Consider the following 16941-nt stretch of genomic DNA (forward strand, 5'->3'; position numbering starts at 1 on the left):
CCTGCTGAGTTCCTCCAGCACTGTGCGTGTATCGCTGCAAGGAAAAGCCTGCGAGCTGAGTCAGGTCTGCTGCTGCAGTTCATTCATTACAGACTCGGCTGACAATGTCAATGCCCGGCTCAGCAAATATGCAGATATCACTAATGTGCGAAAAATGTAACCAGCAATACAACAGGACGGTGATCAGTGAGGTCAGTGATTTGAGTAATGACAGATAAATGTGAGATAGAAAATAGGTGCAGGTGTAGTCCATTCGGCCCGTCGAGTCTGCAAACAGCAACAAGAGTTGTTCCATTGTCATTGACGAACCAGGGCAGAACTGCCGTGGGGAATGGTCGGTCCCTGGGAGTGCTGTAAAACAGAGAGATATCGGGGTGCAGATATCGAATTCCTTCAAAGTGTAAACACAGGTAGGCAGGACCGTGAAGAAGGTGTTTGCCACACTTGCATTCATCGGGAGAGTATTGGACACTGTACCGTAACGTCACATTACAGCTCTACCAGCCTTGGGGAAACTACTCTTGGAGCACGGCGTACAGTTATAGTTGCCCTGTGATGAGAGGGTGACATTAAACTGGAGAGGGTGCAAAAGGGATTTAAGAGGAGGCCGGATAGACTGGAACATTCTCACCAAAGTGTATGTGACATTAGAGAGGCTGATAAAATAATGGCAGGCTTTTTTTTCAGCCCTCTTTTATGGATCAAGACTTTGTATGATGGGAAACAAAAGGTATAACATGTTTTCGTGATCTATTTTTAGACAACAGTTTTATGTCCTTTGAACAGCTATCCAATAAACATAATTTGCCTAAAAGTCATTTTTTAGATACTTGCAAGTTAGAAATCTCTTGAATAATATATTACAGTCTTTTCCGAAATCATGTCCAATGGATATTACAGAATTTTTTTTAGCTCTGAATCCTTGCCAGAAGGGTTTAGTATCCATCATTTATAACATGATCGTGAAAATCGTGAAGTATTAGAAAAAATTACGAAGGAATGGGAAAAAGAACTCCACTGTCTTATACCCACAGAGCAGTGGGAGAAAATTTTACAATTAGTCAATTCTTCTTCTATTTGTGCTAAACATGCCCTAATACAATTTAAGGTTATACATAGGGCTCACATGTCCAAGGATAAACTTGTTTGATTTTATTCTTATGCTAATCCAACCTGTGACAGATGTCATTCTGAAGTCGCTTCATTGACCCACATGTTTTGGTCTTGCCCCTGTTTGCAAAATTATTGGAAAGATATTTTTGGTATTATTTCAACGGTTCTGAATATCAAATTGCAACCACATCCTATTACTGCAATTTTCGGTTTACCAATGGTGGATAATAGTTGTTTATCCCCCTCAGCCCGGCAGATGATTGCATTTGTTACAGTAATGACTAGAAGATCTATCCTGTTGAACTGGAAAGAAATTAATCCTCCAACTATATTTCAGTGGTTTTGTCAAACTATTTCTTGTTTGAGTTTAGAAAAAATTAGAAGTGTTGTTTTTGACCCTTCAGTTAAATTTGAAGAAACTTGGAGACCATTTATTCAACATTTTCATATGAGCTAAACTGACTTTTCCTAAACTTTACTCTTGTAGACAATAGACAATAGACAATGGGTGCAGAAGTAGACCATTTGGCCCTTAGAGCCTGCACCACCATTTTGAGATCATCACTGATCAACTACTATCAATACCCGGTTCCTGCCTTGTCCCCATATCCCTTGATTCCCCTATCCATAAGATACCTATCTAGCTCCTTCTTGAAAGCATCCAGAGAATTTGCCTCCACTAGCTTCCGAGGCAGTGCATTCCAGACCCCCACAACTCTCTGGGAGAAGAAGTTTTTCCTTAACTCTGTCCTAAATGATCTACCCCTTTAACTCAAACCATGCCCTCTGGTACTGGACTCTCCCAGCATCTGGAACGTATTTCCTGCCTCTATCTTGTCCAATCCCTTAATAATCTTATATGATTCAATCAGATGCCCTCTCAATCTCCTTAATTCCAGTGTGTACAAGCCCAGTCTCTCTAACCTCTCTGCGTAAGGCAGTCCAGACATCCCAGGAATTAACCTCGTGAATCTACGCTGCACTTCCTCTACAGCCAGGATGTCCTTCCTTAACCCTGGAGACCAAAACTGTACACAATACTCCAGGTGTGGTCTCACCAGGGCTCTGTACAAATGCAAGAGGATTTCCTTGCTCTTATACTCAATTCCCTTTGTAATAAAGGCCAACATTCCATTAGCCTTCTTTACTGCCTGCTGCACTTGCTCATTCTCTTGCTCTAGATCTCTTTGTATTTCTCCCTTATCAAACTCTACACCGTGCAGATAATAATCTGCCTTCCTGTTCTTACTCCCAAAGTGGATAACCTCACACTTATTCACATTAAACGTCATCTGCCAAGTATCTGCCCACGCACCCAGCCTATCCAAGTCACCCTGAATTCTCCTACCATCCTCATCACATGTCACAGTGCCACCCAGCTTGGTATCATCAGCAAATTTGCTGATGTTACTCTCAATGCCTTCATCTAAATTGTTGACGTAAATTGTAAGCAGCTGTGGTCCCAATACCGAACCTTGTGGCACCCTACTAGTCACCACCTGCCATTTCGAGAAACACCCATTCACCGCTACCCTTTGCTTTCTATCTGCCAACCAGTTTTCTATCCATGTCAATGTCTTCCTCCCGATGCCCTGAGCTTTGATTTAACCCACCAATCTCCCATGTGGGACCTTATCAAATGCCTTCTGAAAATCGAGGTACACTACATCCACTGGATCAACCTTGTCTAACTTCCTGGTTACATCCTCGAAAAACTCCAACAGATTAGTCAAGCATGATTTGCCCTTGGTAAATCCATGCTGGCTCATCCCAATCTTATCACTGCTATCTAGATATGCCACTATTTCATCCTTAATAATGGACTCTAGCATCTTTCCCACCACCAATGTCAGGCTGACAGGTTGATACTGAACCGGGTATTGATAGTATTTGATCAGCCATGACCTCAAAATGGCAGTGCAGGCTCGAAGGGCCAAATGGTCTACTTCTGCACCTATTGTCTATTGTCTATTCTCCCTCCCTCCTTTCTTAAAAAGTGGGATAACATTAGCCATTCTCCAATCCTCCGGAACTGATCCTGAATATAAGGAACATTGAAAAATGATTACCAATGCATCCGCAATTTCCAGGGCCACCTCCTTTTGTACCCTAGGATGCAGACCATCTGGACCTGGGGATTTGTCAGCCTTCTGTCCCATCAGTCTACTCATCACCGTTTCCTTCCTAATGTCAATCTGTTTCATTTCCTCTGTTACCCTATGTCCTTGGCCCATCCATACATCTGGGAGATTGCTTGTGTCTTCCTTAGTGAAAACAGATTTTAAATACTCATTAAATTCTTCTGCCATTTCTCTGTTTCCCATAACAATTTCACCCAATTCATTCTTCAAGGGCCCAACATTGTTCTTAACTATCTTCTTTCTCTTCACATACCTAAAAAAGCTTTTGCTATCTTCCTTTATATTCCTGGCTAGCTTGCGTTCGTACCTCATTTTTTCTCCCCGTATTGCCTTTTTAGTTAAGTTCTGTTGTTCCTTAAAAACTTCCCAATCATCTGTCCTCCCACCCACCTTAGCTCTGTCATACTTCCTTTTTTTTAATGCTATGCAATCTCTGACTTCCTTTGTCAACCACTGTGGCCCCTTTCCCCCCTTTGAATCCTTCCTTCTCCGGGGGATGAACTGATTTTGCACCTTGTGCATTATTCCCAAGAATACCTGCCATTGCTGTTCCACTGTCTTTTCTGCTAGGATATCCGTCCAGTTAACTTTGGCCAGCTCCTCCTTCGTGGCTCCATAGTTTCCCCTGTTCAACTGCAACACTGACACCTCCGAGCTGCCCTTATCCTTCTCAAATTGCAGATAAAAACATCATATTATGATCACTACCTCCTAATGGCTCCTTTACTGCAAGATCGCTTATCAAATCCTGTTCATTACGTAACACTAAATCCAGAATAGTCTTGTCCCTGGTCAGCTCTCGTACAAGCTGTTCCAAGAATGCATCCCATAGGCACTCTACAAACTCCCTATCCTGGGGTCCAGCACCAACCTGATTCTTCCAGTTCACCTGCATGTTGAAATCCCCCATAACTACTACGACATTACCTTTGCCACATGCCAATGTTAACTCCCTATTCAACTTGCACCTAATATCCATGCTACTGTTTGGTGGCCTGTAGACAACACCCATTTGGGTCATTTTGCCCTTACTGTTCCTCAGTTCTATCCACACAGACTCTACTTCTCCTGATCCTATGTCCCCCCTTGCAAAGGACTGAATCTCATTCCTCACCAACAGGGCCACCCCACATCCTTAATTATCTGGATGGAGGTGTGGAGTTATTGATGCTACTGCGTATAATTGATATAATGCAATGGCCCATGTTGGTTAGGTTTTTTTGGGGGTGGTTTTCTTATTTTCTCCATTTTCTGTAACCACTATGAGTTTGGGAGGTTATTATATATGGATTATGATCCATTTGTATTTATACTTTAACCTATGTACTCTCAAGCTCTTTGTATTCATGTTTAATTTATGTTTGTTTAAAATCAATAAAAAGATTTAAAAAGAAAGAAAATAATGGCAGGCATTGATACGGTCAATAGTGAATCTGTTATCTCCAGGGTCATGGACTCAAAAGCTAGAGATTACATTTACAAAGTGAGAAAGGAAAGATTTAACTGGGACCCTGAGGAGCAGGTTTTGTACACAGAATGTGCTATTTCTATGGAACAAGCTACCCCAAGTGGAGGTATAGGTGGGTACAGTTGCAATATCTCTTGGACTGTGGAGAGGGATGTTTCACAGGGACATGGGCCAAATTCAGGTAACTGACAATGGTTTTGTTTGGCCGCTTGGTCAGCATGGATGTGTTGGGCTGACGGGCCTGTTTCTGTGCTGCATAATTCAGTGATTAGGTCTGTTGCTGTGGTAGAGCGGGAGGGACAGGGTCAGTAGTGAGAAGGTTTGGGAGATGTAGACAGGAGAGTGAATGGTTGAGGATGGGGCAGATGGAACAGAATGTGGGGAAATGTGAGATCACCCATTCCCAGGATCAAACTGTAAGAGTTATTTCCACACGGGATGTTCAGAGGGACCTGGGCGTCCTTGTAAACAAATCACTTGAGTTAACATGCAGATACAACAAGTAATGAGAGAGGCAAACAGTATTTTGTCCTGTGATCCAGGAGGAGTGGAGAAGAGGGGTACATATGTCTCACTGGGATTCTATAGGGCCTTGGTGAGAGCACACCTTGAATATAGTGTCCAGGTTTGGTCACACTTCCTCAGGAAGGATATCCCTGCAATAGAGGGAGCGCAGTGACTGTTCCCCACACTGACCGGGCTGGTTCCAGGGATGGAGGGTCGGTTATGTGAGAGGAGAGTGAGTGGGCTGGGTCTGTATCCCCTGCAGTTAATGAGAAAACAAGGAAATCTGTTAGATTCTTTCAGGATGTGACAGACAGCAGGCAAGGAGGATCTTTCCCCTGAATGAGAGCTCCATAACTGAGGAAAATACCCTCAGAATGAGGCATAAATCACAAACATGAGAGAATCTGCTGATGCTGGAAATCCAAGCAACACACACAAAATGCTGAAGGAACTCAGCAGGACAGGCAGCCTTTATGGAAAAGAATAAACAGTCGACACTTCGGCCTGAGACCCTTCCAGCAGATCTCTCCCTGGTGAAGGTTCTCAGCCTGAAGCATCGACTCGTTACTCTTTCCCATAGATGCTGCCCGGCCTGCTGACTTCCTCCAGTATTTTGCGTCTGTTGATCAGAGTGAGGTGACAAGCATTCAGGATGGAAATGAGATCATATTCCTTTAATCTGAAAACAAAGAACATCTGTATTCCTTATATAAGTAATCTGGATCCTCAGGTGCTGGGTTGAGTCAAAGTTGAGATCAACAGTCTCTGGGAAAATTTTGGTCTCTAAGTGAGTCCATAAGACCATCAGATTTAGGAGCAGAATTTGGCCATTTGGCCCATCGAGCCTTCTCTGCCATTTCATCATCACTGATCAATTTTTCCTTTTAGGGTCAATCTCTTATCTTTCCTTGTATCCATTCTGGCCCTGACCAATCAAGAATCTATGAATCTCTGCCTATACCCAGTGATTTGGTCTCCACAGTTTCCTGTGGCAAAACATTCCACCGATTCACCACTCTCTGGCTGATGAAATTCCTCCTCATCTCCACTCTAAAAGGATGCCCCTCTATTTTGAAGCTGTGTGGTCTGGTTTTAGACATTCCCACCACAGGAAAAATCCTCTCCACATCCACTCAATCAAGCCCTTTCACTATTTGATAGGTTTCAATTCAGTAACCCTTCTTTCTTCGAATTTCCAGTGAATAGAGGCCAAGTGACGTGAAACGCTCTTCATTAGACAAGCCATTTAATCCTGGGTAAAATTCCCCATTTGTGACGCAATGTCAGTACAATAAATTCTGGATTTCAGAGATTTTTGCATTTTGAAATTATGGATCGATCACCCAACATTAATCACTACTTTCTACTGCAGTTAACACTATTAATTTAACCCATGCAATCCCAGGCACACAGATGCAAAATAAAGACGGGTGTAAATTTAGAGTAGGGAAGTTGAACCGTACTTGGAGTTAAAGCCTGATTAGTAGGCCTCAGAACATTCTACTCCCCCAAATGGTCAAATTAATGCTCAGTAACAAGGTCTAAAATCATGCAACATGCATAATTACATGCCTCTCGTTATCTTGCTCCCTCGGATAAACACAAACCAGGCCTGATCCACCCTGGCTGGGTCGCCTGGGCGAGATAGTCTCATGATCATCCAATGACATGAATCATCCAATGACCCTAATTTGTATTACTAATAATGTGTCCCTTTGCAAACCCGGTTCACTAAGCCAGGTGATGTCAGGCCACGTTAATGAAAGGCATGGGCCAGATTAAAGTGCCTCCACTGCACTACCCTATCCACCATAGCCCCACATATCTCACCATACTAAACTCTACAGCCTTATCTCTCCCAGCACCACATATACATCCACCAGCCCTTCCCTCAAACCTAATCCAGAGGTCCAAGGGGACACACAGCCCCACAAACCCGATGACTAGTGTAAGGAGGAGGAAGATCCAATAAAGGCAAGTGTTGGGCCTGGTGAATGAAGGCATGGGCCAGATCAAAGTTGCAGCGTTGCGTGACACTGAATCCAGAGAGACGAGATGAAGAAGCCAAGAGGGATGATTCTCCCACTGCCTGAATAATCTCTTTGTTATTTTGATTTTGTTCTGATAGTCCTCTGTCTATTTGAATACATTGGTATAATTCATATTTAATTCCAGAGTTTCTGGTCAATGTGTCTGTGATGCTGCTACAAATAAGTTGTTCCTTTCGCCTGGGCATAAATAAACTCGATTTGAACTTTACATTGAAATGTCCAAATCTCTCCTTCGCTCTCCTGCTGCCGTGTCATGAACTGAACGTCTTAGTGTTTAATCTTACAATATTTCATCTGGTTTTATTTTCATTCTGCTTTTGAAATTTGCGTTTCCCTTCTCCATGTCAGCCCGCACCCCCGCCTGTCTCTGCCCTTCTGTACTTCCTCCCGCATTAAACGACAGCGGCAACCGTCACACATTGGCGCCACTTCCCATCCTCCAGCGTTCCGATTGGTGATTCATTTCTCCAAACAGCCAATGGAAATGCTCAGCATTCCCATCCTCATTAACATACCACTTTGGGCGCTGCCTATTTATTCCGCGCTCCAAACAGCTTCTGCTTATTATTGTGTTTGAAACCGACGAGGAAATGCCTGATCCACCGAAACCCGCTCCCAAGAAGGGCTCCAAGAAAGCTCTGTCCAAACCGGCGAGCAAGTCTGGCAAGAAGCGCAAGAGGTCGAGGAAGGAGAGTTACGCCATCTACATCTACAAAGTGATGAAGCAGGTTCACCCCGACACCGGCATCTCCTCCAAGGCCATGAGCATCATGAACTCATTCGTCAACGATATCTTCGAGCGCATCGGAGGCGAGGCTTCCCGCCTGGCCCATTACAACAAGCGGTCCACCATCAGCTCCCGGGAGATCCAGACCGCCGTGCGCCTGCTGCTGCCCGGGGAGCTGGCCAAGCACGCCGTGTCCGAAGGAACAAAGGCGGTGACCAAGTACACCAGCTCCAAGTGAAGACGTTTGCTGACAAAACAAACCCGAAAATCAAAGGCTCTTTTTAGAGCCACTCACGGTTTCATTAAAAGAGTTACAAACTTTTGAGACATGGAATTGAGGCAGGTTTGGAATTTTTTTGTTGGTGAGGTCTTTCAGAATCTTACCTCCGTCAATCAGAACTTGCTGTCCGCTGCTCAGTATAATCCCGATTTCTCTGTTACATTCCTGTGTACAGGCACGGAATCGTTAAGCACCCCTTCTCCATCATTTCCCTCTCTTTCATCAGATTTCTCTGACGTGACACTAATTATTGTTTCTGGTATAATTACTGTGGGGAATGCGGTTCATTAAGCTTTGTCACATTTTGGTTACTTCTCTTAGCCCCATTCCAACGCGAGAGCTGTACGCTCACGGTTCGTTCAGAGTATTGTTTAAAGCTCCACTTTCTGAAGGGCGACCCGTTGGTAAACTGACAGTTTACACAATGACCGATCGCGAACAGAAACTGAGAATCTGTTTTATTCCAATCGTTCATCAATTGAAAGAAATCGGTGAACTAAATTCCCAGACACCATCGCAATATTAACTACACTTGGTTTAAATGTGTTGGACTTCAGTAACGGGGGTAAAGGGTCGACAAACAAACCTGTTGTGGTTTAATTTCAGCAACCAAGGCTCTTTTGGCGGTGTTTTGCAAATTTCAGTTTATTTCCGCGTTTAGACGGTTATTTACCGCGCTTCTACCGTCTCTGTCTCTTGATTGGTGAACAAAGCAGCTCCCTGATTGGAATATTTGCTTTCCAATCAGATAAGGCAATGTTTCACCAATCATAAACGCCCCGCTACATTACTGCAGACTGTACAAGAAGGGCCAATGTGCGCATTTCCAGAAGCCTGATTTCTAATGGCCAAGACTTCGTTTATTTCGGACATCAAATCTATCTGACGTGGATCAGACGGACCACCATGCACAAGTCTCTGGACAACGGGGGCAAAACCGTCCCCAAGGTCGTCCTCACCCTGATGGCCAGCTTGGTGTGTGGCTGTATCAGGTTGTGAGTGGATTCCAGGTACGTGGGCACCAAGTACCACTATGTGCCCAGATTCTACCCGTCGCCCTGGCTACGAAGGATGGATCTGGCCCCTTTCCCGCGCAACACCCCTGTCGGCTGGGCGTTGCCACCAGACCTGTGATGGACACGGTGGGGTGGTTCCCTGAGCAGACTGTCCAGTTCATCTGGCAAAATGCCTCATCGCCAGACCTCACCAACAAGCACAAAGACCTCGCCTGGCTGGCTGTGAGAGGGGCCCTCCCAGTCCGATCCCTCCTGTACGCTCGGAACGTCGTCTCCACGCCCCTCTGCCCACGGGAGGACTGCAGTGAGGAGGAGTCGGTGACCCACCTCTTTGCACACTGTGGGTTCGCGGAGAAGGTGTGGAGGAGGATGGAAGGGGCGGTGTCGAGGTTCATCCCCAGCAGCTGCGTAACAGAGGACTGATCTATGGGCTGTTCCCGTGGACGCACACCGAGACCAACATCCGGTGCTGCTGGCAGATCATCAACTCGGTCAAAGACGCTCTTTGGTCAGCCCGAAAATTGATGGTCTACCAGCACATGGAGATGTCCGTGGGGTAATGCTGCCGACTGGCACATTCTCGGCTGCAGGAGTACGTGCTGAGGGACTCACTCAAACTCGATACAGGCACTGCAAGAGCCCGGTGGGGAAGGACCACAGTCTAGGGTTCTTCTCCCGCGGGAGTTGAGGGGTTCAGGGGTTGGGGGTATACCCCCTGAATGTAAATATAAAAGAACAGTGCCACGTTGGTGGCGAGGATTTTGAAAATGTGAAGACAATAATGGAAGCAACTGTAAAGAATTGGAAGTCATTGACTGGTTATTGTATATAATTTTATTTTTGAATAAAGTATATTTTGTTTAATAAAATGTATTCAGGAAACCTGTTGTTAACGCATTTAAGTTCTTCCTTCCAGAATTATATCGTTATTAGGCGTGATAGATTTATTTATAAGTCAGGGTTCACACTTATATCGGGGTCAATTTGCCACTTTCAGGAGGTGGAATTTTGGTAGAGGAAGTGGTTTTGCAAGTTTTATATAGAAAGGCAGAGGGCACAGAGTTGTGGATGTAAATGAAACGTGTGAGGCACTTGTAGAAGTATTTCATTCAACAGGTAGGGGCATTAAAGTGGTTTATTATTATAACCATTGTGGAAAGCTTTCGACTGATTTGTTGGAGAGTATATGTAGCTCCAGCTCACTAAGGGTTGTATGGTGTGGGGATTTTAATACATAGAGTTCACTGTGGGGTTGTTCTCAGAATGATGGTCATGGTTTGATTGTAGAAGAGTTTTAGATATTTCACATCTTGTGTACCTTTCTGGTGGGGGAGGTACGAGATTTAATGTCCATAATAATTCTGAAACTGCTGTAAATTTAACTTTAGTTTCAAACATCAAGCTGGAGTGAGTGAGTGGAATGTCATGGGAGATGAAACACTGGAGAGTGATCATTTTCCTCTGTTTATAAGCCTGGGTTTAGATTTATATCGGGGTCAAGAGGCCACTTTCATGAGGTGGAATTTTGGTAAAGCAAATTGGGAGAAATTTTAATGTTTTATGTGATGAACAGAACGTCTGTCTGGACTGAATGGTGAGGATGATGTGGATTTATACAAAGAAAGGTTGTCACATTATTCATCAAACTTTTGGAAGAAATTCATATTAAGAAGTGGATTAATAGGAGAAAGGCTGTACCATGGTGTATGGAGGAGTGTGCAGAGGCAATTATTGAGAGAAATGTGGCATTTTGGAAAGTTATGAAGTATCACTCTCCACATGATCTTATTAAGTGTAACAGGTCACAGGCCGTGGTGAGGAAAGTAATGAAACTTGTGAAAGCAAGTTAAAGACAGACGTACTTTATTGATCCCGAGGGAAATCAGGTTTTGTTACAGTTGCACCAACCAAGAATAGTGTAGAAATACAGCAATATAAAACCATAAAAAAATAAATATAGTAAGTAAAAAATGCCAAGTGGAAATAAGTCCAGGACCAGTGTATTGGCTCAGGGTGTCTGACACTCTGAGGGAGGAGTTGTAAAGTTTGATGGCCACAGGCAGGAATGACTTCCTATGACGCTCAGTGTTGCATCTTGGTGGAATGAGTCTCCGGCTGAATATACTCCTGTGCCTAACCAGTACATTATGGATTGGATGGGAGACATTGTCCAAGATGGCATGCAACTTGGACAGCATTCTCTTTTCAGACACCATCATCAGAGAGTTCAGTTCCACCCCCCACAACATCACTGGCTTTACAAATGAGTTTGTTGATTCTGTTGGTGTCTGCTATCCTCAGCCTGCTGCCCCAGCACACAACAGCAAACATGATAGCACTGGCCAGCACAGACTAGAGGTCATATTGTGACAGTATTGGAAAGACGATTAAACTTGGAAATGTTTGGGGCATGATGAAGAAAATGGGGGTGCAGGACTCATAGGGTTCCCAGTATTGATTAAAGAAGGTAATGCAATTGTTCCTAAAAGAGAGTAGGTTGAGTTACTGGCTCGGTCATCTGCTGCAATTCATAATCAAAATAATAAAGTAACTAAACAATGTAGGGATAAGGTTTTAAGAGAATACCTCAATGTGTTGGAAACCAGCTGTAGCAATGATAGTGATGTAAGGTTTGCTTTGAGTGAATTTAAGAAAACTATTAATAGGTATGGTCAAACGGCTCCAGGAAAGGATGATCCATGTTTAATCATGGATTTAATGGATTTAAACATATGGCCAACAACTCTCAAGATAATATTACATTTTGTGAATCACAATTGGAGTTCAGGCCATCTTCCCTCCTCATAGAAAATAGCAATTGTAGTGTCTATTCTAAAATCTGGGAAACCCCAGTTGGATCCTTCTAGTTAAATGTCCCATTTGTGTAAATTTATGGAATGTACGGTAATAGAGTGGTTGAATTATATTTTGGGAAAGGGAGGTGTTAATATACTGGATTAATTTGAGCAGGCAAATGCTGGTTCTATGCCACATGTTTCAAAATCAGTCAATGTTTTAATGCAGAAAACTCACCCAGCTACTTCAACACAGCGAGCTTCCACAAACAATATACTCAATGGAAATATCAATCCATGGCCTCCTATACTGTCGCGATGATGCCACACTCAGGTAGGAGGAACAACACCTTGTATTCTGTCTGGGTTGCCTCCAATCTGATGGCATGAACTTCAATTTCTTGATCTTCCTGTCATGCCTCCCCTCCCTCATCATTCCCCATCCCCTTTTCCCTCTTGTTGCCGGCCCATCACCTCCCTCTGGTGTTCCTCCCCACTTTTCTTTCTTCCATGGACTTCTGTTCTCTCGTCTCAGACTCCCCTTCTCCAGCCCTGTATCTCTTTCACAGAGTGAACCTCTTCATTCACAGACTGGTGACCAGTTGCAACCTGAATATTATATGGTAAGTGAGAGGGGAACAGCAGGGATGGATTTGAAAGCTCTGGTGTGGAATAGGAACAGGAGCAGGTACCAGACGGACTGAGTGGCCTCTCTACTGTACATTAGCCATGTGACAGGCAGGAAGCACCTGAGACACAGGATTTGAAATAGAGCTGATTAATTTGTCACAGATCCACAGTATTAATGCCCGTGTATTTTCAGACTAACATCAGCAGAACAACCCTCCAATGCTCAGTGACCCGGGTTCCGTCCTGGGTGTGATGAACAGACGCAGTATCTGCAGAATATTACATGAAGAGTGTCACATGAACTTCCAACTAGATTCAGTCACCATGATGGTTAAAATGTTCACCTAGAGCTTATTTCAACTTCCTCCCTGATGTGAAGTTGCCAGTGTCTCAGCAGGTGGGATGACTGAGTAAATTTCTTTGCTGACACAAGACCGAAGTTTGTCCTCTATGTATGAGAAACTCACTGGAGCCTCACAAAGTGGGTGAACTGAATGAATCTCCTCCCACAATCGGAACAGGTGTGAAGCTGCACTGAGAGACAGAGACAGCTGAGCCAAGTCTAGCTGCTCACTGATGTGAACTGACTGGTGTTGTAAGAGCTCATGTGACTGAATGAATCACGTCCCACACACGGAGCATGTGAAATGCCTCTCCCCGTGTGAACTGGCTGGTGTTGTAAGGGCTCATGAGACTGTATGAATCCTGTCCCACACATGGAGCAGGTGAAATGCCTCTCCCCGTGTGAACTGGCTGTGTGTCTGCAGGTTCAGTGGCCTGGCGAATTCCTGGCAAAATGAGAGGCGGTGAATGTCAGCTCACCAGTATCAATGCTGTGGCCATTTATCAGTTCAGATCAAGGACATGTCCATGTATTGGGGTTCTCCTTGTTCAGACTGGTGTGTTGTCTTCGCAACCATCTCCTCCTTCACATTCAACGATTGGTAGCCTTCAAATGCTGGGGAACTGGCAGACACATCAGACATGACACAACGTTGCATTTGAGATTCTCAGTCAGAAATTCTTTGCCTTTTCTATCCTGTGAAATATTTGCAAAGAAGATCAACAGGTGAAAGACAACATTTTAGCTGAGATTATTTCAGTTTTTATGTTGATGTCTGTTGTCACTCTGTTACAGTGAGACTGAACACTATTCGGAGGAACGACACTTCTAACCGGCCAGAGTTCAGACATAAGGAAACAACATCAAATTCTGTTTTCCTCACTGCCCATCAAGCCGTGACTTGGCTCAGTTTGTCTCTCTCCATTAATATAAGCTTCATATTCTGGGTATGTCCCACAGACCTCCGAAGACACACAATACCAACAGGGTTGCTTTGTAAGAGTTTCTGCTGATTGGGACCCTGCTGGCATTTGACGGTGGTAAACTCAGAGTCAGCAATGCCATTGAACCTGAAGAGAATGTGATCGGGCTTTGTCGTTGCAGACCGACACTGCGGTATTCTTGCGGTGTGAAAGCTACTGGTCACTTGTTACCCAGTACGTTACTGTGGGTTTTCACAAATAAAATGAGATGAGGCATTTTCTGTTTAAGGAACACCATAACTCATTTATTTTCCTCCAAACACAGAAATGTAAAAACAGTTTAAAAAAAACTTCACGTAATTGCATCATAACATCAGTCCAGCTTCTTAAGAAAAACAGAACTCAATGTCGGTGGTCGTTAATTATGGACTTCTCCACCCATTACATTACCCGACACAGACACCCCCCCCCCCAATCCTCTCACTGCTCCCCCTCTTTGATCTTAGCAGTTTATTTCCCTTCAATGTCACTTGCAGGATGATATGTACAGACACAGCAAGGTCCCTCAGTGTATCAGCGCTCCTAAGGGTGTTGCCATTTACTATGGAGTTTCCTCCAACATTTGACCTGTAAAACTCCTCACACATCCAGATTAACCTCTGTCCCCTATTTCTCCGTCCCTGTTTCCAACTGGTCTACATCCAGTTCTGTCCATTTGATAACCTTCCTCACCACCCACAAATGCAACTACATTCATGTCATCAGTGATCTGATCAGCCTGTGTGTGTTTTAATCTGATCAGACAGATCAGAGGCCCCATCACTGATCACTGTGGACACACTGGTTACATATCTACAGTCAAAATCATTCTCAACTCCATCAGCCCGAATGTTGCTACACAATACACACCATTCAAACCCTCCCACAGACACTCGAGGGAAGTTACATATTTATCACAAGCCCAGAGTTGGATTCAATGGTCTGGTCTTGTTGCTCTGGATGCTCTGCTGCAAAGTCCATTCAGAGTAGTTCAATGTAACCAGATACATCATCCCTGAGATACCAATATACAACATTGTGTCACAAACAAGAGAAAATCTGTAGGTGCTGGAAATCCAAGCAACACACACAAAATGCTGAAAACGTATCAGGCCAGGCAGCATCTATAGGGAAAAAAGTTGTCAATGTTTCAGGCCAAAATCCTTGAGCAGGACTGGAGAGGAAAAGCTGAAAAGTAGATTTAAAAGTTAGGGGTAGGGGAGAGAGAAAACGAGGTGAATCCTGAAAGGGGACGTGTGAAGTAAAGAGACTGACAGGAACAGAATGAACCCCACACTCTCACACTGTACCAGAGAGTGACAGGTACAGAATGAACCCCACACTCTCACACTGTACCAGAGACTGACAGGTACAGAATGAACCCCACACTCTCACACTGTACCAGAGAGTGACAGGTACACAATGAACCCCACACTCTCACATTGTACCAGAGACTGACAGGGACAGAATGAACCCCACACTTTCACACTGTACCAGAGACTGACAGGTACAGAATGAACCCCACACTCTCACACTGTACCAGAGAGTGACAGGTACAGAATGAAACCCACACTCTCACACTGTACCAGAGAGTGACAGGTACAGAATGAACCCCACACTCTCACATTGTACCAGAGACTGACAGGTACAGAATGAACCCCACACTCTCACATTGCTGTGCCGTAGCCCCTCCACACCAGACAGATACAGCCTGTCAGAATGCTCTCCGCGGTGCAGGTAAAGAGGTCTTTGAGTGTCTACAAAGGTACGTTTACCCTGTGGAACCGACCGTATTTACTGAAAAAAAACTCGCCCACCCAGGCCTCTGAATATAAATGAACATTTTGCGAAAGAGACCCTACTGACTGTCTTCATGCCAAAGAAACGCATTGATTGATCACCTTCTGACTAAAGAAATTACTCATCTCTATTCTAGAGGGGCATCTTTGTATTGAGGGTGTGGTCTGGTTCTAGATTCTTCCATTATTGGAAACATCCTCTCATATCAACGCTATCTAGGCCTTTCAACATTCAATGTGTTTCTGTACGATTCTCCCTCATTCTTCTAGATTCCAGTGAATACAGGCCCAGATCATCAAACATCCCAGTATTCTTCGAACATATGCAGTGATATCTAAGCCCCTGAGTCTAAGGGAGTCCCAGTCAACATTGGATAAATTAGTCACCCTCTACAATGACCCTGTTGTTTTTACATCTTTCGTTCCCTGCTACATTTCAGTTTCTTTACCTCCTGCTGTGCATTTGGGAGGCCTGTAGCACAACTCCGTCAGTGAATGCACCTCTCTTATCCTGAGCTCTATTCACACTGTCTCACTGGATAAACCCTCCAGTGTGTTCTCTCTTAGTCCCTCATCCACAATTCCATGTAAAAGCTGATCTGCCATCAGACTCCTCCTGTATGTCGATCCCAATTCCCTGATTTTATAAACCGTTATCTTGCTTCTCTTTAAATCTTTATGGTCATCCAGCATCTCCACTCCTCTCAGTTACGGGATTCTCGTGTTTGTTATACAGTGTTTTGTTTGTTTTATCATTTGTGGCCTTGTGGAACAGTGCAGGCATGTACTTTGGTTTCCTGCATTTCACAATTTTGTGTGCCACAGTCATATGATTATGCAAAGGCAGAGGGAGTTTAAATGAAGTGAACATGGGCATTTGGCACATTTTGCATGACATCGTTCCCAGGAAGACATTTGATTGTGCATAGTTAGGCACTTAGCCAGATCCAATAAAAAGAAGTTAGATTTTTCAGCACTTAAGTTACAGAGAAAGGTTGAACAAGTTAGGTCTCTATACATTGGAGCGTAGAAGGTTGAGGGGGGATTTGATCGAGGTATTTAAAATGTTGAGAAGGATAGATAGAGTTGAGGTGAATAGGCTGTTTCCA

At 44.1% G+C, this 16941-nt stretch overlaps 1 protein-coding gene across 1 annotated transcript; it reads left to right on the top strand.

Moving 5' to 3' along the window:
• Nucleotides 1-7768: 7768 nt before the first annotated feature.
• LOC140717529 (histone H2B-like) lies at nucleotides 7769-8245 on the top strand. The gene has a single exon (XM_073031104.1). It carries the CDS (start codon nucleotides 7871-7873, stop codon nucleotides 8243-8245), a length of 375 nt encoding a protein of 124 aa, XP_072887205.1. The 5' UTR covers nucleotides 7769-7870.
• Nucleotides 8246-16941: the final 8696 nt, after the last annotated feature.

Source organism: Hemitrygon akajei, chromosome 28, assembly GCF_048418815.1.
Source record: "Hemitrygon akajei chromosome 28, sHemAka1.3, whole genome shotgun sequence".
NCBI classification, from domain to species: domain Eukaryota; kingdom Metazoa; phylum Chordata; class Chondrichthyes; order Myliobatiformes; family Dasyatidae; genus Hemitrygon; species Hemitrygon akajei.